This window comes from Nicotiana tomentosiformis, chromosome 1 (genome assembly GCF_000390325.3).
Source record: "Nicotiana tomentosiformis chromosome 1, ASM39032v3, whole genome shotgun sequence".
NCBI lineage: Eukaryota > Viridiplantae > Streptophyta > Magnoliopsida > Solanales > Solanaceae > Nicotiana > Nicotiana tomentosiformis.
Window position 1 is genome coordinate 789084 of NC_090812.1, and position 23033 is coordinate 812116.

A 23033-nucleotide genomic window follows, 5' to 3' on the forward strand; every position below is an offset into this window, starting at 1 on the left:
TATTTTTAGGACAAGAATTCACTATGATGAAAATTTTTAATCTTTTTCCTTTTAGTGTTTGTTTCTACAATTGGAAAGTCAATTGACATTAGAAGCCACGACGCTTTATGACTGCTTTCCAATTCCTTTATTGGAGATTGAATTAAAATTCTGTACTTCTTTGGCCTCCTGTGCAACTAAAGCAAATACTTATAAATCCAGTACTATATAATACCAGTCAAAAGCCGCCTCCTTTCCCTTTCCCATTTTTAATAAGTTCCCAAAATAAAAACATTTTTTCTTTTCTTGATTAAAAGATTATTCTTTGATTCTTGTATTCATCATCAATATAATTAAATGATGCAATCAAAAGATAGATATGAGAGACTAACTTTTTACTTAATACTTTTCGTGCTTTTAGCATATATCCTATGGGTAATGAATTGTACAATATCCGAAACTAAGCACAAAAAACAAATATTCATACTAGCCGGACAAAGTAACATGGCTGGACGAGGAGGGGTCGTTGAGAAAGTTTGGGATGGCTATGTACCACCGGAATGTCGCCGGAATCCGGCAATCCTCCGGCTAAATGGAAACTCAATATGGGAAGTAGCCCAAGAGCCTCTACATTACGACATTGACCTGAACAAGACTTGTGGTATAGGACCAACAATGGTGTTTGCCAATGATATCTTGGAGAAAGACCCTGAATTCGGGATCATAGGGTTAGTCCCTTGCGCCGCTGGAGGGACGAGCATCGATAAATGGTCACAGGGTTCCAGGTACACGTCTTATCTTGCTTTAACGTATATTTGAATACAATCAGATGTAATTCTAGAGCGAGTTTTGCTGATTCAATTGAATCATGTATAGATATAAGAGGGGGAAAAATGTTACGTTATTAGGAAATACATATAATAAGATCGGGTTCATTTGAAACTTACTAACTAGTGATATTTTTGTGAAGTCTATACAATGAAATGATTAAAAGAGCGAGAATAGCCGTGTATGGTGGTGGAACAATTAGAGCAATTCTTTGGTATCAAGGGGAAAGAGATACATTAACTTGGGAAGAAGCAAAGTCTTACAAGAGCAAATTGGAGAAACTTTGTCAGGACTTGCGTAGTGATTTGAACTCTCCATTGCTTCCTATTTTTCAGGTAAAAAATTGTTTTCCTTGTTCACTTAATGATATTTATTAATATAATAACCTTTTTGCTTTCACATGATGATTTGAATCTTAAAAAAATTAATGATCTACCGTTAATGGAAATTGAAAAAATTTTAACTGCCAAAATCATGTTGTATCACAATGAGCAAGACAACTTTAGTAGGAGTATATATTTTGACTAATTTCAGAAATTTGATTAGTTTTTTAAAATGTAATTATCTTAGTTTCCTCAAATTGACATGTTAACATCTACAAATGGACCACGTACGACGTAGAATCTGTTCTGTAAAATGTAACATTTGGTGGAAAAAAATATTATATGAAACACAATTAATATCCACGTTATGTCGTTATCTTTCAACTTAAACAAAGGTTGATGGCTATAATTATGATGATTAATTGTGGTATTAGGTGATAGTTGTGAGTCGGTAAAGTGGAGCTGATTTTTTAAAAAAAAAAAAACAAATAGACTAGAGAAAATCATAAAGAAGCGTTAGTTGTGCAATAAATCTTTTTCCTTTATTTGTAAACCAGGAAATAATTTCTTGAGAAGACATTTACCAGAATTAGTCTAAACGAAAACTTGGCCAATTTTAATAATTTTCTTCCACACAAACATATGATTGCCGTAAAATTTCAAATTCCTATATATATTTAAAAGAGAGAATATTAATTTAACATTAGCCTTACAATTACAGTGATATCTTCTTTCTTTTAAGTGATTACATTAAGCATCCAATGTATATTCAAGAGCTAGTGATCGTGAAGAGTGAAATATTCATGTAAAATATTTATCCGTTTCATTGTTAATTTTCTATCAAAATTTAATATTATCATAAATTTGCCTATTTATGTGTATTTATTGATTTTTGCTATAATTGAATAGGTAGCCCTAGCTTCTGGACAAGGACGCTTTATTGAGGGGGTGAGAGAAGCCCAGCTTGGAATTAACCTTCCCAATGTAATTACTGTAGATGCTTTGGGCCTACCTTTGGAGCCAGATGGGCTTCACCTTAGTACTCCAGCCCAAGTCCAACTTGGATATAAGTTGGCTCATGCATTTGTAAAAACCCATTATACATTTAAAACAACGCAATAGCACTCTTGTTCTTTTATTTTTACCTACTTCTTCATCCTTTTCATCTTTCTTGGTGATCTTAAAAGATAGGGAAATTTTCATAATTACTGATGAAATAAAAAAAAAATCCAAAATCTACAACTATTAATTAAATAACATGTTCTGCAACATAACCATAGTAAATGTATAAAAGTTAACCCTCAAATACGGTAGATTTCCTATTAATTAGGAAACTGATTCTAAAAGTATGAAATTAAAACAAACACCTAAAAATAACGGAGTATCCTTATTTAGGGTAACATAAAGGAAATCAATATCAAATGTAGACAAATATTTCCTAAACAATCTCCTTCTCCTTTGCTGCCTTTTCAAGCTATAGTTATACGTATCTGCATTTCAACTCCAATATCGCCTTCTCCTTAAAATGATAGGGTATATTTATATTATATACGTATATGTCATCAATATATGTTTTACATTTGAAGTATCTATTTACATACGTGCAGTATACATAATATATATCATTTATATTAGCACCAATTGTTTACCCGAAAAATCGGATAATGCCAAATATATGTATGGTTCTAAGGATACGTAATATCCTTTGATACAAAGATAACAATACAAGTATTTTGACTATGAGAATGAGAATGATGAACAGAAAAAATGGATAGGACGAAATAAGTCGGGCACAAGGGAAAATCTTTGTCTGTAAGAAAGGGTCTATTGTTTTTTAATCTATCCAATGTGTGCAGTGTTTACAAGGATCCCCTTTTATAATAGAGGGTCATTACATTATTTATAACAAAAATAATAAAATAAAGCATATAGTGGAGAACCCATGATGATTTGTCTCTTCCTCGATTCCTGCTAAGATTCTCTCTCTTGGTCCGGTTGTAACAGCTCTTGTCTGTGAGCTCGATACTGGCTCAAACCCGATACTGGCTTGAACCCGTCACTGGGTCGGCCCTTCGGTCTTGGCTTGAGTTCGACCTTCGGGGTGGGCGTGATGCACTTCCAACCTCGAAGCAATGCCTCGGGCTCGATAAGATTATCGAGCCGACTCCTCGAGCAGCCTTCGGACTTGAGGCTCGTTTATACCGTCTTCGGAGCTTATTGCCAAAATCCTACTCCGGTTTCTTGCCACTCGATCTCGATCGAACGTAGGAAAATCGAAATCTATTTTGACCGTATACAGATAGTCCCCTCGATTCTCATAAAGAATATGGTGAGAATCGACATGATCTTCGACGATTCAATCGGACAACAAGATGACGTTTTACCAGGGACCGGTTATGACGTATGCGATAGTTGTCCCATCGATTTAGTCTTTCAAGGTATTTAATGCTTGTCAGATGATGGTCGGCCATTTCTGATATTGAATCAGCGTGATGCGAGCCTATAAATAACCCTTCCATCTAACTTTTACCACTTTTACGCCTTCGCTTCTTCCAAATTCTCTTATCTTTTCCCTCTGTTATGTTACCCTAGAGCTATCTATACCAGAGTTTTGGTGTTGTCAATTTTTCATTTTCCTTTGTCTTTTTTCTTCTCATATCAATGGCCAAAACTTCGAAAACTGTACCTCAGAAGGAGAAAGCTTCTTCTTCACGGACGTCCGGCGACAAGGCGCCGGCGGAGCCGTCCACCTATGACTACTTTTTCCGGCCCGTGCACTCTGAAGATCGATTTTAAGGTTGAGAATCCTTCATCTGTTCCGGGTCGATGCGAGCACGTGTCGATGTACATGTGCTCTATAACAGAGGGTCATCTCGAGGCCATCAGAAAAGACTGCAACTGGGGTCCCGAGGTTGTGTTGCAGATCCCATCTCCCGAAGAGAACGTCATCACTCATGTGGAGGGGTTTTTAAGTATTTACACTTATCCCTTCATGTTGGGACCCGTCGACCCGGTGATCATTAATTTCTGTAAAAGATATCAGGTCACCCTCGGTCAAATTCATCCCTCTTTATGGCGTATAGTGATCTTACTTCGCTTCTTCTATATCAAAGTCGGGGGGCTGGAATTTTCTCTGAATCACCTCATACGATTGTATCGGCCTCAAATCGTTCGAGGACTAATCAGACTTTACCGTCGGGCATCGAAGGCTTTGATGTCGAGCATCGACGAAGACAAGGATTGGGGTTGGATGGGTCATTATATTCGGGTGAGGACCCGTGACCTTATTCCGGAAAAGAAGATGTCGTTCCCCGAGAAATAGAATTTCGATCGTAAGTGTTTCTTGTTTGTTTTTCGTGTCTTTTCCCGATTTTTTCTGATGTCTTTCTCCGATATTCAGCTGCCCCTTGGATGCCACAAGCGGTACCTGACCTCGAGGACTGGGTTCGGAAGTTAGCTTCAACTTCCTCTTATGCCGAACGCGCTTGGCGTGATTTGGCTAAAGGTAGATGGGAGGCCAAGAACCATGGTAAGGTTTTGATTCATATTTCCTTCGAAGTATTCTTTGTGTTCTATTTGTTATTGATTTCATTTCATGCAGGTGTAACCAAGGATGCCACTTTGAGGCCTTCGAGCGGTGAAAGAAGAAAACAAGTCCCTAGTCCTGAAATCGGGGAAAGATAAGAAGCGAAGAGCTGCCTCTCGGTCAGAGGACCCCAAGCCCAAAACTCGGAGGGTGAGGAGGAAGGCAATTGCCCTTCTGATTGACTCGGTCCAACGACTAAGAGAAGAAGAAGAATAATAAGAAGAAGAAAATAATGCCTCGGCTTTGGTGATCTGATCTGCGAAAGCTGTCGAGGTTGCTAGAGCTCCTGAGCCGATGGCGGCTGTATCGGTCGGGGTCGGTCCTGAAATCCCGAGTCTCAATCGGAGCACCCCGAGTGATTTGCTTGGGGTTATGACAGTGGGTCATTCGCCTTCTCTTCCAACCTTTTTCGAGGAGGCATTAAAAGAAGCTCGAGAATTGAAGACCCTCGATATGGGCGGAGGCTCTAGTGTAGGGGACCCTTTTCGGGATTGCTTCACTGGAGTCGATGATGCTTCTGATATTGGTGACACTTCTCTTCTGCTAGAAGAGGCCCAACGTTTTATTACCCGGGTAATGATTTTTCTACACTTGGTTTCTTTGTTCTTTTCCATACTTGACTTGTGTTTTTTTTTTCTACTGTGCAGGCCATTAGTAGGTTTCGAGTCAATCTCAGTCAGTGTGATGCCGAGCTTCAGAAGGTCTCGGGTGAGAGAGACAGCATGCGGCTTCTTTGCAGCCAAAAGGACGAGGCTATAAAGGACCTCCAAGCGGAAGGGGCCGAACTCGATAAGCAGGTGAGCCTCGTTCTATTAAAGTATAGGTCTGACTCAACTGCGGAAGTTAACCCTTCGTTATCTCAGCTGCAGCAAAAGGTTGAAAAGATCGGGTTACTTCGGGAAGAAGTCAATCAAATCAAAGCCAAATATAATCGATGGAAAGAGACTATCGACCGCTTGGCTGCGGAAAAGGAAACCATTTTGACCAAATTACTATCGGCCGATGTTCAGCTTCGAAGCGTCAAGCAAAAGGGGTCGGCTCAGGCTAAGGGGATCGAGGAGCTTGAAACACGTCTTGCTGAGACCAAGGCGGAGGTTGAGTCGTCGAAAGTCATGGCGGATAAGTCCATTGCTGTGTATCGGGCCGATGCCGAGGCTGCTCAGATGGAGGCACGGGAGGCGGCGGATACTACCGACGCTCGAGCTCATTGGGTTGCTGAACTTGCTAAATGTAGGTCTTGGAGGGAGACCCTCGAAGAGATACACGCTCGAGGTTTCGAGCTTACCGAAGAGATAAAAAAGGCTAAAGAGCTCGAAGATGAAGCTGAAGCCTTGCCTTCTGATGATGATGATGATGACGGTAGCAAGAGTGGATCCGAGGACGGTGAAGAGCCCGACAGAGAAGCGAACGCCCCTGAGGATGACCAGGAATCTTAGTTCTTAATTAATTTTTTGTATATCATGTAGACAATTCTGTATATATCACGCCAATCAATCATGTAGACAATTTTGTATATATACAACTTGGTCGACTTGTTTTTGTGAAGACTTTAATCAAATTTTGACTTCGTAGTCTCTATGATCGATCAATTGTTTTTTCATACTTGAAGTGATGTAGCCCTTAGGCTTGCTAGTTGAGTCAATGATTCGAACTTGAAGAAATATAGCTCTTAGGCGTGATGGTCGAGTGAGTGCTCACTCAATCTTAAAATGAAAGGAGCTTATAGGCTTATTAGCCGTCAAGTGAATGGTTCGAACTCGACGTAATATAGCCCTTAGGCGTAATGTTTGAGCGAACGTTTCTAGCTTAAAGTAATATAGCCCGTAGGCGTAATGGTCGAGTTAGTTCTTGCTCGAACTCGAAATCAACGTAGCCCGTAGGCTTATTAGTCGAGTGAATGTTTCGAACTCGAAGTAATGTAGCCCGTAGGCATAATGATCGAGTGAGTGCTTGCTCGAACTCAAAATCAAAGTAGCCTGTGGGCTTATTAGTCGAGTGAATGTTTCGAACTCGAAGTAACGTAGCTCGTAGGCATAATGGTCGAGTGAGTACTTGATCGAACTCGAAATCAAAGTAGCCCGTAGGCTTATTAGTCGAGTAAATGTTTCGAACTCAAAATAATGTAGCCCGTAGGCGTAATGGTCGAGTGAGTGCTTGCTCGAACTCGAAATCAAAGTAGCCCGTAGGCTTATTAGTCGTCGAATTTGTCTTGATTCTGATTGTGCAATAAATCTCAAAAATAGAGGAATTTTCTTGGACGTTGGTAAAGAGGGAGGACTTTCTTTGCAAGTCATTATACATGTGTTCACGTTTTGCGCCTGGGTTCGGGCCAACCTACATGAGCATGGTTCGTTTCGACCATTTGGCTCTACCAATTATTCTTATGGGAACCCTGTTGTTGCGAAATAATTTTCTTGCATCTGAACTCGATGTATTTGAGCGCCTACTGCCCTCCCAGTATTCGAGGTCGATTGTAAAGAGGCCTCGAATATTGTTGTAAGTGCAGCACGATCAATGGTTGCCTCATTAAAAACCTTGCCGGAAAACTCATTTGGGATAAAACCGGTCTAAGGGAAAAAGAGTACAACGCGTGCTTTCAAGCAGAAGATCCATCTTAGCTCTTGTTCAGACTCCTGCAGGGGTAAGTTTCGAAATGTAAATGAATATGGAAAGGTCGTACCTTAGTAGTAGTACCGTTTTAGATGTGATACATTCCAATTGCTTGATAACTGTTTGATGTTTTATAATGCCGAGCATGTACGATCCCTTTCCGACGTTCTCGAGCACCTCATATGGTCCTTCCCAATTTGGTCCTAGTTTTCCTTCGTTCGGATTTCGGGTATTGATGGTGACTTTTCTTAATACTAAGTCCCCGGGTTTGAAATGGCGGAGCTTGGTTCTTCGATTATAATATCTTTGATTCGTTGCTTTTGAGCGGCCAATTGGACGAGAGCAGCTTCTCGTCTTCGGTCTGATAATTCGAGGCTGGTATTCATAGCCTCGTTATTTGATTCTTCCATGGTGAATCGAAATCTGGTACTGGGTTCACCGACTTCGACTGGTATCAATGCTTCGGACCCATATACTAAGTAGAATGGGGTCGCCCCCGTACTGGATTTCGATGTCGTCCGTTATGCCCAAAGGACTTCGGGTAGGATTTCTCTCCATTTTCCTTTAGCGTCGTTCAACCTCTTCTTTAGGTTTTGAATGATAGTTTTGTTCGTTGATTCGGCATGTCCGTTCCCACTCGGATGTCATGGCGTTGATAGTATCCTTCTTATTTTGTGATCTTCGAAGAATTTTGTTACTTTGCTGCCAACGAATTGTTTCCCATTGTCTCATACTATTTCAGCGGGTATCCCAAATCGGTATACGATGTGATCCCAAATAAAGTCTAGAACTTCTTTCTCTCTTATTTTCTCGAACGCCTGCGCTTCAACCCATTTAGAAAAATAGTCAGCCATAAATAAAATAAATTTAGTTTTACCTGGGGTCGATGGCAGAGGGCCAACGATATCCATTCCCCATTTCATGAACGGCTATGGGGATAGGACTGAGTGAAGTTGTTCTCCGGGTTGATGGATCATTGGCGCAAACCTTTGACATTTGCCGCATTTTCGAATAAATTCCTTCGCATCTTTGTCCATAGTGATCCAATAATACCCTACTTTGATTATTTTTCGAACTAATGTATCGACACCGGAGTGATTCCCACAAGTGCCCTCGTGCACTTCCCGTAGGATGTAATCGGTACCTCCTGGGCCCAAGCATACTACTAATGGCCCATCGAATGTCCTTCGATATAGCGTTCTATCGGAAGCCAACGTGAATCGAGCTGCTCTAGTCCGTAGGGCCCTGGAATCTTTAGGGTCCGATGGGAGTTTTCCGCTCTTTAAGTATTCAATATACTTATTTCTCCAATCCCAGGTTAAGCTTGTCGAATTTATCTCGGCGTGACCGTCTTTGATTACAGATCCCGAAAGCTGAACGACAGTCCCCGAGCTCAAGTCATCTACCTCGACCGACGATCCCAAATTCGCAAGCGCATCGACCTCATTATTCCATTCTCGTGGAACATGTTGTATAGTCCATTGTTTGAAATGGTGCAAAGTGACAAGCAATTTGTCTAAATACCTTTGCATTCTACCTTCTCGTACTTCGAAGGTTTTGTTTACTTGACTCACCACCAGTAAAGAGTCACAATTAGCTTCGATGACTTCTGCTCCCAAGTTTCTAGCTAGCTCGAGACCTGCAATCATGGCTTCATACTCGACCTCGTTGTTAGTCAACCTGATAGTTTTAATAGATTTCCTAATAGTGTTACCCATGGGAGATTTCAAAACTATGCCTAGTCCGGACCCTTTTACGTTCGAGGCTCCGTCCGTAAAAAGGGTCCATACCCCCGATGATGTACCCGATTTCAACAGGAGTTCTTTTTCGACTTCGGGTACGAGGGTTGGCGTGAAATCGGCCACGAAGTCTGCTAAAATTTGAGACTTGATGGTCGTACGGGGTTTATATTCGATATCATACCCACTGAGTTCAACGGCCCATTTGGCCAATCGGCCTGATAGTTCGGGCTTGTGCAAAATATTACGAAGTGGGTAGGTGGCTAATACGCATATGGGGTGACATTGAAAGTACGGTCTTAACTTTCTAGAGGCACTTATCAGTGCAAGCGCCAATTTTTCTAGGTGTGGATACCTGGTTTCTGCTTCTCCTAAGGTCCGACTTATATAATAAACGGAAAATTGAGTACCTTGCTCTTCTCGAACTAGGACACTGCTTACGGCAACTTCCGATACTGCCAAGTACAAGCAAAGATTTTCGTCTGTTTTTGGAGTGTGAAGAAGTGGGGGGCTCGATAGATATCGTTTTAGTTCCTCTAATTCTTGTTGGCATTCCGGTGTCCAAGCGAAATCGTTCTTCTTTTTGAGTAGAGAGAAAAACTTGTGACTTCGATCTGATGATCTCGAAATGAATCGGCCTAAGGCTACAATCCGTCCAGTTAGCTTTTGTATAGCTTTCACGCTGTCCACGATGGCGATGTCTTCGATGGCCTTGATTTTTTCGGGGTTAATATCGATTCCCCAATTTGACACCATGAAGCCGAGGAACTTGCCCGAGCCGACCCCGAATGCACATTTTTTGGGTTTGAGCTTCATGTTGTATTTCCTCAAAATCTCGAATGTTTCCTGCAAATGGGCTAAATGGTCCTCTGCGCGCAGGAATTTGACTAGCATGTCATCAATATAAACTTCCAATGATTTACCTATTTGTTCTTCGAACATTTTATTTACTAGGCGTTGGTAAGTAGCCCCTGCATTTTTTAGTCCGTAGGGCATCACATTATAGCAATATGTTCCATATTTGGTGACAAACGAAGTCTTTTCCTGGTCCTCCGGGTTCATCTGGATTTGATTATACCCGGAATAGACATAAAAAAAAGTGAGGATCTCGTGTTCGGCCATGGCATCGATTATGCGATCGATATATGGCAGCGGAAAGGAATCTATGGGGAATGCTTTGTTCAAATCTTTATAGTCCACACACATTCTAAGTTTGCTCCCTTTTTTAGGCACTACAACTACATTGGCTAACCATTCGGGATATTTCACCTCCCGAATGGACCCTATCTTGAGAAATTTGGTTACCTCATCCTTTATGAATGCGTGCTTTTCCTCGGACTGGGGTCTTCATTTTTGCTTCATCGGTCTGAACCTAGGGTCCAAGCTTAACCGATGCATCGTTATGTCCGGTGGGATCCCTGTTATATCTAAATGGGACCAGGAAAAAAAATCAATGTTATCGATAAGAAATCAAACAAGTTTTTTCCTGAGTTCGGGGCTCAACCCCGTCCCCAGGTATACCTTTCGTTCGGGCCAATGTTCGATAAGTATGATTTGCTCCAGTTCCTCAATTGTTGATTTGGTGGCGTCGGAATCATCAAGGATCGAGGGATCCTCTGATCATCATCTTATTCGATCTTCTGGTTATCTGGCTGGGTCGAAACCGACATCTGTGATTGCTATTTGGCGTTCCGTAATCTTGAGTCCGAGATTGCTTTTCCATTACAATTGATGTTTTAGTGTGTTTAAGCGCCGATCACTGAGGGGTATCGACACCACTGATGATTATGTGAATGACGTGCTGCGATTCCTCTTGCTCGTTTTGCTTGCCGAAATCCTTATTTTTAAAATGATTCTTCGCCCTATCACTCAGAAATTCCCGAAGGTGCCCTTTGTTAAATAAGTGGGCTACTTCCTCTCTTAATTGCCTACAATCATCCGTTCTGTGGCCATGGGTGCCATGATATTTGCACATTTGATTGGGATTCCTTTGGGCAGGATCAGTCTGCATGGGTCGAGGCCATTTAGTATATTTGATGCGTCCGATAGCCAACACGATGGTGGATGCATCAACGCTGAAGTTATACTCTGATAACTGAGGTACTTCTATAGGATTGGAATATTTATCAAATCCGATCTTGCTCATAAGTCCTCGATAATTTTGCCCTCGATCAATCCTTCGATTGTTCCGAACTGTATTGCATGCCGAACCATTGTTTATCCGATCTACGACGTACGGTTGGTATCAGTCTCTGTTCGAACTTTGTTCTCTGTCGATCTCCCTTTGGCTTTTAGTAGTTGTCCTGCTCTGATGCGCGGGTCCGTACGGAGCTCTCAACTGATCATCCTCGACCCTAATTTTCGATTGATATCGGTCGTGTATATCTGCCCAAGTTATTGCTAGATACTCGATCAAATTTTGTTTCAGCCGACGTGATGCTGTCGAACTTAGTTCGTTCAACCCTTGGGTGAAAGCTTGTACGGCCCAATCGTCTATGACCGGTGGCAATTCCATGCGTTCCATTTGAAATCGGGATACGAATTCCCTCAGCATTTCATTACCCCTTTGATTTACTTTGAAGAGGTCTGATTTCCTTATTGCAACCTTTATGGCACCAGCATGTGCCTTTACGAACGAATCTGCTAATATGGCAAAAGAATCAATGGAATTTGGTGGTAAATTGTGATACCAGATCATTGCTCCCAAGAGGGTCTCCCCGAACTTTTTCAACAACACGGATTCGATCTCATCGTCCTCCAAGTCGTTACCTTTGATGGCACATCTGTGAGAGGTGACATGTTCGTTAGGATCGATCGTACCGTTATATTTGGAAATTTCGGGCATACAAAATTTCTTGGGTATTGGCTTTAGGGCCGCACTCGAGGGAAAAGGCTTTTGTATGCATTTTTTCGAATCAAACCCTTTTATCATTGGTGGAGCCCCAGGGATTTGATCGACCCTGGCATTGTATGTTTCCACTCTCTTGTCATTGGCTTCGACTCTTTTTGTGAGTTCCTCGAGCAATTTAGTAATTTCGGGAGCGGTCCTCGATTCTTGCTCGTTTGATTTTACTATGGCGGGTTCCGTTCTGGGGGTGATTTCTTGAAGCGGATTGGAATCCGGCCTGCTCTGTATATGAGTTTGGCTCTGTAACTGAGCTATCGCTACTTGTTGGGCTTGTAGCATCTCAAAGATCATACGCAAGCTGGCCCCGATTTTCCTCGCGTTATGGGTGTCTCGGGCTACAGATCGAGTACCGCCCTGAATGCTTCTTTCCGGTTTGGAATGCTGATGCGCCTCTAGAGCTATTTGTGAATTGACAGTTGTTGGTTTCATCTTGAAGGCCGGCTTCGTGGTCGATAGGTAAAGCCATTGCTGATTTGAAGTTGTAAGCTGGTGTGTACTGTAGGTTTATATCAAACAATTACCGTTATCCTTAGCCCTACGGTGGACGCCAAACTGTTTACCCGAAAAATCGGATAATGCCAAATATATGTATGGTTCTAAGGATACGTAATATCCTTTGATACAAAGATAACAATACAAGTATTTTGACTATGAGAATGAGAATGATGAACAGAAAAAATGGATAGGACAAAGTAAGTCGGGCACAAGGGGAAATCTTTGTCTGTAAGAAAGGGTCTGTTGTTTTTCAATCTATCCAATGTGTGCAGTGTTTACAAGGATCCCCTTTTATAATAGAGGGTCATTATATTATTTATAACAAAAATAATAAAATAAAGCATATAGTGGAGAACCCATGATAATTTGCCTCTTCCTCGATTCGTGCCAAGATTCTCTCTCTTGGTGCGGTTGTAACGGCTCGAGCTCGATACTGGGTCGGCCCTTCGGTCTTGGCTTGAGTTCGACCTTCGGGGTGGGCGTGATGCACTTCTGACCTCGAAGTAATGCCTCGAGCTCGATAAGATTATCGAGTCGACTCCTCGCAGCCTTCGGACTCGAGGTTCGTTTATACCGTCTTCGGAGCTTATTGCCAAAATCTTACTCCGGTTTTTTGCCACTCGATCTCGATCGAACGTAGAAAAACCAAAATCTATTTTGACCGTATACACCAATATATACCATTTATTCATTATATATATATATATAGAGAGAGAGAGAGAGAAGGTAAGGAAGTAATATCATTGATTGAAAGACAATTCAATATTCTAGAATAAAGGAGATGGAGAGTTGAAGAACAAATTTATATTCCTCCGCCAGTGAACTTAAACGAAGCCTAGCGAAGTTAAGTCCTAAAACTTTTATTCCATGGCTCGTAAAGACCATGAAAATAGTTGAAATCACCACTATTTGAAAAAAAAAATGAAAAATCAAGTTTAAATCTATTAATTTGGACTGGGTTCGATAGTACTCACAAGAATGAAACCCACATCGATAAGCTCTTAAAAAAAACCTTGAAATCCCAACTGAAGGGATTGTGGCAGCAGCACCACGTCGGTGTTAATTGGATTCAAGTATGAAGTAGATATTGAATGGGATAGAAAATTTGATAAATTTGAAGTAAAAGAAATCCCTAATTCTATGTTAAGTGGAGGTACTTTTAGGAGAATTTTAGATAATTATGCATTTAATATTCTCATAATTGTAATCACAATCACTATTTTCACGTTTTAAATGAGATATTTAAGGAATATAAAAGTGGTATAGAAGTTTAAAAAAATTATATTAAACTGTATATACTGTAATTATTTTAAGATAATTGTAACTCTTATAAATAACTCTTCAAAACGTTGTATTCCGGGTGAATTTCTCTAAAAGATATCGCTAAAATTTGCAAGTCTATCCACTTTGGGATCAATTTCAGGCTTTTCCGGTCTGAAGTTGAAGAAAAAAATTTAGTCTGAAGTGTAATGCATTTAAGGCTAATTAAGTCTAAAGTGCAAAAATTGCACTTAAAAATACACTTAACACCAAATAAGTTTGAAGTACAACAAATATTTTCATCCACTTAAGAATCATTCTCAAATTGTTTAGTAGTTCCTAACAAGAACTAGTCGAATTGTTTAGTAGTTCATTGTTTAGGCGAATTGTTTAGTAGTTCATTGTTTAGCCGAATTGTTTAGTAGTTCCTAACAAGAACTAGTCAAATTGTTTAGTAGTTTCTTGTTTTGATATGTTGGCGGCTAGTTGTTTACATCATTTGTATGTCATTTTTTGATTTAGTAACAAATATAAATGTCGTATGACAATGCATAGGTTCAGATCATTTAACTCTATAAAAGCATACAGGCAGGGGGAACGAGGGAACAGAACTACTAGTTTTTTTTTGTTCCTGATGCAAAATAGAGCAGCCTCGACCGTAAAATAGGTCTGAAGTGAAAAAATTACACTTAAAATGTATTTAAGGTCAAATAGGTTTAAAGTACAATCAATGTTTCAAATAAGTCCGAAGTGCAAATTACCCAGAAATAAAAACTTGTTATTCGAATTTCAACAATCCAACACACGATTCAACACCTAAATCTACTCCGAATGGTCTCAAAGTTGAAACATGACCTCAAAATATCATAAAGAGCAAACCTCAATCATCAATTTGTCAAAACAACAAATCTAACAAATTTATTTTGCAATTAAGAAGAAGAAACCTAGTTGTAGCAAAGAAAGGAGTGTCACAACAGCTCACTACCGTAAAACAACATAAACCACTTTAAAACTTGCTCACAAATACCATATAAATTCATCGTCACATTTGTTTTCACATCGCCTAAGGAGGAAGATTCCTGAACTGGTCTGTACTTTGGGTACTAGTTAAATTTTTCTATAAAAAAAATTGGTACAAATTAAATGTGGTGACCAAATAGGTTGCCCCGTGAAATTTTTACCGCTAAAATCAGGAGAAATTTGGTCTTATTTCTCACTCTTGTTTACAAGTGAAAAAATAGATTTAATATATACTATCACTTCAATCTACCTCTTAACCGTAGTAACTAATTCGATTCGGTGTGATTAACTTTCTTTTACCTCAACTCTTAATAATAAATTGATCATGATCTCGAAATGTAAAGATGACAGAGTCCAAAAACTTATTTGATAATAATCACTTTTGTAAATAGGAAAAAGGAAGTAGCTTTTGTAACATATAGCATTGCGTTTTACGGAGCCCTTCCTCCAAAGGCCAAAACAAGAGATTATGAATTTGCCAAGCTACACAGACTGGAGCTCTTAATGGTGTGAAATAACTCGAAAGATTTTACAAGCAAAGCTTAGTTGTTAATGGAGAGAATAATTGCACTCAAACAATGGAGAGGATTCACGGGTAATTTTAGAGAAAGGAATATATTCTTGTATTCCTCTTTTACCCTCATAGAAAATTTTAAAAAGTGAATAAATTATTTTGCAAGGAAATAAAGAAATTAGAGTACAAATCATAAAAGAAAAAAAGGACAGTGCAAATCTCAAAAAAGGGGTGCAAAATGCAACAAATGATCATGATCAGGGTTTTCCTTTGGAAAATTCAAATGTGAAGTACGCTTTTATTTGCAAGAAACAGAAGAACACTGTATGAAAAAGAAACACTTCAAGCAGTTCAAATAAAGAGGATGTTCATCTTCAGCTAAAACCACAACAGGGACGTGATCAAAAGTTGAGAGGTTCCTTCAAGAGTCTCTCCATCTGGCGTGCCCTAGTCCTTATCGACATGTCAAAAACTTTCTGCCCAAATTCTATCACAAGCCCACCAAGAATGCTAGGATCAATCTGTAACAAGAATGGAAATAACATCATAAGCAGATTCAGCTTTTATTGTTAAGAATTTACCAAATAATTATCAGTATCATAATGTACCTTCTGTTCAATGTTCACCTTCTTCCCTTTTCCCATCACGTCTTGCAATGTCTCCTTCAATTCTTTCTCCTCTTCGGGAGGAAGAGGCTGGGTAAAGAAAACAAAAGATACAATAATCAGATATTTAACTACGAGAAAATAACAAACTACAATAATCAGATAAAGTAACATATTCTGACTACTGTCAAAATTAAAATCTTGTATCAAAAACAGCGGTTAACCACCCCAATCCATGAGGGTGCAAGAGAGCCGGGGAAGCAAGAAAGAATTCAACTCAAAGCATCCAGCATTACATCACTGAAAATAATGAAGGGTCCCGACTAATAATGACTATACACATTGAAATATTAGAATAGAACTACCCGTGGTAGAATAGAATTGGATGTCATTTTGTAGTCACATTAAAAGTGCAGATATATTGACTTTTGAAGCAAACTGCAGTGATCCTATCTTTCTGCAGTAGAAAAGAGTTGCTTCACAACAATCTTTCAAGAGTCGCCATAAGCAGTTTATAAGCAACTTCATACTGCTTTCATCCTCCTAATTTGAGTTTCAGTTACTCTTCAAAGAACCATTAAATAAATACCATGTCGAAAACATAGTTGATAGCCTTGCCAAATTATATAAAAAGACCGAATGATAAGGATCTAAATTCGAAATCAAACTTTTAGTTCAGAATAGGTGAACTTACAATAACAGTTGTTACAGTGGCTTTAAGCTCCCCCTTGTGTGCCATGGTTAACTCTGCAAACCTTTTTGCTATGGCATCAATATGTTTCAGCCTCCCATTTTCGGCCAAAACAACTAGAAATACACAGGTGAAAGAGAATGTCAGACAAATATAAATTGAACATAAACAGAAGGAGAATACTACCCAAGCAGATTAATAAAAAGCTCAAACACACATGCTTAGATACCACATGACAATAAAAAACAAAGAGATGAACGATGAAATCTTAGTGGTTGTGAAAGTCTGATCTCTATATCAAACATAGCAACCACTGAGAAAAGGCAATAGTAAGTCAAAATTCTGCCAAAAAGAAATATAACTTAGCAGCTTATCCTTAATCATCCTAATGTACACTACCGGGACGCCGCTAACCTCCATGCACCACCTCCCTCGGGACTTTATTGTACGCTTTTTCAAGGTCAATGAACACCATATGCAAGTCCTTCTTACTCTCCCTATACTGCTCCACTAATCTCCTCACCAGATGGATAGCTTCCATCGTCGAACGACCCGGCATGAATTCGAACTGGTTTTTGGAAATAGACATGCTCTTCCTCACAGAGTGGTGGTTCGACCAACCCTGCTGTATGGGACGGAGTGTTGGCCAGTCAAAAGCTCTCATGTGCAGAAGATGAAAGTAGCAAAAGCATTGACGCTCCTGTTAGGAGGTGTGTGAGGTTGACCATGGTGGATTTGAGAAGAGATCGAGGCAGACCTAAGAAGTAATGGGGAGAGGTGATTAGGCATGACATGGCGCGGCTTCAGCTCACTGAGGACATGACCCTTGATAGGAGGGTGTGGAGGTCGAGGATTAGAGTAGAAGGTTAGTAGGTAGTTGAGAGTTTCCCCCTTTCTTACCAGTAGCACACATGTACCTTTCTTTTTCCCCTCCTCCTCCTCCTCCTCCTCCCCCTCCCCCTCCCCTTCTTCTTCTTCCCCCTCCTCCTCCTCCTCCTCCTCCTCCTCCTCCTCCTCCCTTTTTGAGCCGAGGGTTTATTGGAAACAGCCTCTCTACCTTCACTAGGTAGGGGGTAAGGTCTGCATACACACTACTCTCCTCATACCCCACAAGTGGGAATATAATGGGTATGTTGTTTGCTGCCAATATGATAAGTGACAAGGAGGAAGAACTATTCCTGAAGCAATGAAAAAGTAGGAAAAAAGTGGAAATTCCCAAGTAACTAGAAAGCCATAAATGACAAACAGATACCAGAATAAAAAGAAAAGTTCAAAAAAATTGTACTTGCAGTATGGCTTGAGGAAAGCATGATATGGACAAGGGTTAATATAAATAAGTTGTAAAGTTTGCAAATTAGCATAGGGGCAGTACAGGGATTCTGAATGACGATGGACCACATTTCTACCACATTTGGTAGAAATGATCAAGGTCAAGACTCTAGTTGCATTATTGTTTGGTTACCTCATACTATATGTTTTGCACAACTAAATAAAAACTAAAATAAGTATAATAAAATACCCCACATGCAGCTTAGCATTCAGGAATAAGAAAAGAATTGAGAATGCTACCACTATATCCATAAAAACCACTCTACCACAAATAAAAATTAATATATAGGCCAGTTGTAGTTCAATGCGAGACTAATATTCTAATTGTACACACGAATCCTACTAAACAAATGAAAAGGAATGTATCTTCTGGATTGTCTTGTTTGGCTCAAGCATTAATCTGAAGGGGTACAATGTTGAAGGGGTGAAACTACAAATCTACAATGCGAATTTCCAAAAGATATACACCAAACCTAATCACAAATCACCTACTCCCTTTCCCCCCAACGAAGTAAAAGAGAACACCTGAACTGATAACAGAGGAAGCCTCAGTTTCCAGTGTGAAGAGATGACCATGCAGCTAGGAAAATAAATTCCAACAAATAGTGACATCGAAGAAGAATTTATAATTTGCTAGTTAGATTAACATCGATCAAAGGAACTCGCATCCTATGAAACAGAATATAGATACCAAATTGATGTGAATCTTCGAGTAATAAAACAACCAATCGACCGGGATCAAAATATTGAAGCAGAATCTAATTTCAAAAAATGAGATTTTTTCCAGAAATAACAATATAATTTTATCATACCCAAGAAGTTCCTTGTGAGATCTCCAAATTTAGCCTGTGCACAGATGTCACTTATGGCCTTCACTCTTGTATCTGTAGGCACAGAGAGATCCTTCATAAACTGAGAAAATTTAGGACTTTTCTTTGAAGCCTCAATAAGGTCCAAAATCTCGGACTCGACCTTCTCTAATGCACTAGCTTTTACAGCTGCGATGTACAAAGCTGAGGCATAATTTCCAGAAACCCCATACATCGTCACAGGAACCTAAAACATCATAGAAGCAAAAGATGTTAACAGATGTAAGACTTGTATTCCTTGCTTTGGTAAAAGTATCCATTTCTTAGCATCTCTTAGGTTGAAGACAATATGAAAGAAAGAAAATGATGTAATTGCTTCAAGTGACAGAGATTGATACGTATTTCGAATTTAAACTTAAATTCACAAACAGGAAGAGAGATGAGCAATCAAAAACAAAAGGTCTTTCGACATTCCGTACAATTGGTAAGAATGAACTGGTCCAAGACATAAATAATTGACAGGAGAACAAGGATGTTTTGAACTTTATGGCTAATAACCAACCCCGACAACCATAGTATTCTACAACAATAATGAGAAGATTGACGTTGATTCTCGGTCAACCAATTATGTGGGATTATTAACATGGTCAAAAATTGACTTCTACTCTTGAAATAATCCACACCATTTCTGCGGCTGAGCACTTCTGTAAACACTTTTCAGAAAGTATACCAGTTCTATAAGACAGACTTATTGGACTTGGCAGCGAAAAGACAAACACAACCACCAGGAGCACATGGGAGAAAAGCATTAGATCATGCTATCCATTGCCAAAGGAATCACCAAATGGAGGCATTAATTTAACAGAAACGAGCAGCGTGCCAAAAAGAAAAAGTTATGTTCATCCTTCATTTGAAAAAAAGGTCAGTACTTTTACATGCGAGATACTTTATCCTATTAATACAAGTGAGCTCAAAATTTGCTAATTCAGATGATTTCTAACCAATAGACACCAAGTTGGTGTCAAATGACAATATACAGTGTGAATTTACATCCAACCTTCAAAAAGAAAGGGGTTGAATTTTGCTTGAAGATATCGATAACTTCTCTAATAAATTCAAGAAAGGCCGAAGGGCTCCAACTTAGATTTGAAATCAAAGATGCAGTCATGCAGATACCAATTTGAGGATTTGAGGTACCCAATTGGTTCAATATTCATTTAATTCAGGGTAGGAATGCTATGCTTTTGGCAGCAATAAGTGGCATATTGAATGATTCAACTTGAAACTTCAGAACATTCATCACTCTCAAGTAAGAAAAACTATCTCAGAAACATATATTGAACACACAAATACAACTACAATCTCATAGGATTACTAACCTTAACTTTTTGCTCTTTGGCTGGGGCAGTAGCATAATTCCTTGACAACTGCAAATAAAATGACAACCATATATTAAATAAAATAAAAAACAGGCCACTTTACCAGATTGCAACAGAATGGACACTTTTAATAGTCCTGTGAAAAGAAAAGCGATTCAGCAATACTTTAAATTGGATGTGCTTATGCAGTGTGCACATTCAAAGATTTCTCTTCTCAAGTAGTTCGAGTGTAAATAAAACAGAACTACCAATGGTTCCAACAGGATATTCAATACGATAATCGCACCAAAATAGTCGACCCTAAGCTGCAAAGATAAATCTATTTCCTTCAATATCATTTTCAATTTTAAAAGAACGAAAAAAACTGCTACAAAGGTTTCCACGTACTACGGTTTGTTCTGACGGCATATATATAACCCAATAACAACATTCAGCCATTTCATATAAATCAAAAAAAATCTAATTTCAAGTCAAAAATCATTTCAAGAATCTAAAATCAAAATACAGATCAAAGCAAAACCCAGCAAATACAAACAAATCAGAAATATCAAAGACCAAAATTAGGTCTCATATCTGATAACAATGAATACCTCATGATCGGAGAGGAGTGCGGGATAAAGAGCGGATCTTGAATCGGAGCAAAGGGCTTTGCGGAGGAGAGGGAGCGTGGATCTAACTCGCGCTGCCATTGCCATCGCAAGAGAATCTTTTCTTCGACGCCGGTTTGTTTTCACCAGAGATTAATGGGCTTTGTAGTGTTGAAAATGGCCGAGTGAGGGTTAGGGGTAGAGAGTCTCGAGGAGGCTGTGATTTTACTGGCTCAACATTTCAGAATTTGTAACCTAAGAGGGCATAGGATTTCTATACTACCACTGGCATTTAGCGACACGTGTACCCCCTTTTTTTTTTTTTGGGGGGTAAGCCCACCTAAAGTTGTAACCCTTATTTTACTTTGACAAAGTAGGGACAACAACAACGGCCCAGTAAAATTTTATAAGTGTGGTTTGGGGAGGGTAGTGTATACGCATACCTTAATTCTATGCCGAGGGGATAGAGAGGATGTTTCTGATAGACTCTCGGCTCAAGAAAATAAAAAGAGACAATATATCAGTATCATCAATAAAAAAATCATAGGAATAATAATAACATGACAAGAACCAGTGAATAGATGGAAAGATCAGTAAATAAGGCCTGACACTATAAAAATGGAAGAGTAGTGTAGACACAATATTGACCACTAGCAGTCTAAGACTAAATCCTATCAGCATAGCCTTACACTGGTAGACTAAATATGCTCAACTACCTCATAACCTACAATCTTAATGCTCGACCTCCACACCTTCTTATGGACCTTGTTTTAATTTGAAAAATATATACTTTTTTGGAAAATCACATTTAGAACATTACGTCTATATTTACTTCAACCTTGTTGTACAAAAGGCGTCGTTTGGTTGGTGAGATAAAAAATAAGAATCTCAGGATAAAATACGAGATTATTTTATCCCGTCTTAGTTTGTAGTTATTAATTAATCTTGGGAATCATTTTGTTCTAAAATGATGGTGATTAGCTATCTCATATAGAAGGTGGAATAGCTAATATCATAAAATATCTTTATTTATCACATCCCACCAACCAAATGACCTTATAGATTAACTATGTCACTTATAGTCTAACATGTTCATTATAAATACTCTATGTGATCGAGTTTCGTGGGCTAATGCACATCAAATGAAGTCATTGTGAGTGTATGCTTTACGCCTTGAATTATGCAAATTCCAAAAGGTTAAAAAATTACAACTCATATTTATAATGTTCTTAATCTTGTAACCAGTATGATAGTAGCATTATTTGCCTACCCATTTTTCAAAATTCTTAAAATTAGATCTTAACAAGAATGAAAGTTTGGTTGCACAATAAAATGAATCATACTGCAAATTCTGAAATGACAGTTAAACTCCCTCTTGCACCCATCCATTTTTTCTATTTAGATTTTGCAAGCGCCGCCTAATATTTTATTCCTTTTGCATTTTATCATATGTTCCAAAGGTACGTGATGTTGTCATTAACCAATTATTAGATGCCTCTTTTAAAGACTTCGCAAGCTTCTTTTTTTTTTTTTGGTTTAATGTAGACTTCTCAAAGCTTTAAAGTTGTGAAATATAGAAAACTTTCGGAACGAGTAGAAGTCGACCTAGGGATTAAAGTTAGAAGCAATCGGCTCAATAAAACAATATAGGAGAGCAAAACAAAATAAAAATAGGCTAGCTTTTTTCAACCAAAAAAATATATATTACGCTTTTGCTTAAACTTTACGGCGCCAAAAATTTGTTGCGACCAAACACACTCACGCAAGTATACGTGGTCGTCAAGTAATAGAGTAGTGAATAAAGTATCGTTCCCACGAAGACTTATGATTAACTTTTGACTAATTCAAACTCAAATAGCTTATCGATTCAAGTGATTTCTTATAAAATAGATAATTGTCTAATTTACTACCTAAAAACTATCAATTAATGAAATACTAGAAATCAACACAACACTTAAATAGTTTTAAATAACAATCAATGGGAGATAATATTCGAGGGGGTTAACTAACAATCATGTTGCATTCTTAGCTTAAAATAACTAATTGATTTATCTGGATTGTTGATTGACAGGGTTGATATTACTCATAAGAATCTGTCGAGTCCTTACTCGCCTATTTAAGCTAACTTAATACCTATATGTCTATGGAATTAAGATTAACAAGAATGCATTTACACTTTCTGTATTTCAATCGAGCAAGACAATTAGGTATATTTCTATCCTAAATTGCGAATCTGTTCCCCGATGTCCGGGTTCAAGAACTTGCTCTATTTAATTCTATATGCAATCTAGAATTTCCACTTTCGATTTCAACTCTAGATTCGTAGATAGTAATTCACCGTTAGCTACTCAGCAAATTAATTAAAAATAGA

At 38.9% G+C, this 23033-nt stretch overlaps 2 protein-coding genes across 2 annotated transcripts; one reads left to right on the forward strand and one right to left on the reverse strand.

The window, feature by feature from the left end:
- The first annotated feature begins 419 nt into the window (after positions 1 to 419).
- Positions 420 to 2278, forward strand: LOC104105438 (probable carbohydrate esterase At4g34215). The gene is made up of 3 exons (XM_009613741.4): positions 420 to 764; positions 950 to 1142; positions 2040 to 2278. Exons 1-3 carry the CDS (start codon positions 484 to 486, stop codon positions 2250 to 2252), a joined length of 687 nt encoding a protein of 228 aa, XP_009612036.3. The 5' UTR covers positions 420 to 483; the 3' UTR covers positions 2253 to 2278.
- Positions 2279 to 15398: 13120 nt separating this feature from the next.
- LOC104105436 (ATP synthase subunit O, mitochondrial) lies at positions 15399 to 20927 on the reverse strand. Its single transcript, XM_009613739.4, has 6 exons — positions 20666 to 20927; positions 20076 to 20123; positions 18700 to 18943; positions 16562 to 16674; positions 15871 to 15957; positions 15399 to 15783 (listed from the first exon to the last, which is right to left on the reverse strand). The coding sequence occupies exons 1-6, from the start codon at positions 20768 to 20770 to the stop codon at positions 15664 to 15666; spliced, it is 717 nt and encodes a 238-aa protein (XP_009612034.1). The 5' UTR covers positions 20771 to 20927; the 3' UTR covers positions 15399 to 15663.
- Positions 20928 to 23033: the final 2106 nt, after the last annotated feature.

Coding starts and splice junctions, on each gene's coding strand:
- LOC104105438 (XM_009613741.4), top strand. CDS start 484: ATGGCTGGACGAGGAGGGGTCGTTGAGAAAGTTTGGGATGGCTATGTA. Junction 765..949: donor AAATGGTCACAGGGTTCCAG/GTACACGTCTTA, acceptor ATTTTTGTGAAG/TCTATACAATGAAATGATTA. Junction 1,143..2,039: donor CATTGCTTCCTATTTTTCAG/GTAAAAAATTGT, acceptor ATAATTGAATAG/GTAGCCCTAGCTTCTGGACA.
- LOC104105436 (XM_009613739.4), bottom strand. CDS start 20,770: ATGGCAATGGCAGCGCGAGTTAGATCCACGCTCCCTCTCCTCCGCAAA. Junction 20,124..20,665: donor CACTCCTCTCCGATCATGAG/GTATTCATTGTT, acceptor TTTTATTTGCAG/TTGTCAAGGAATTATGCTAC. Junction 16,675..18,699: donor TCTCACAAGGAACTTCTTGG/GTATGATAAAAT, acceptor GTGTATTTCTAG/TTGTTTTGGCCGAAAATGGG.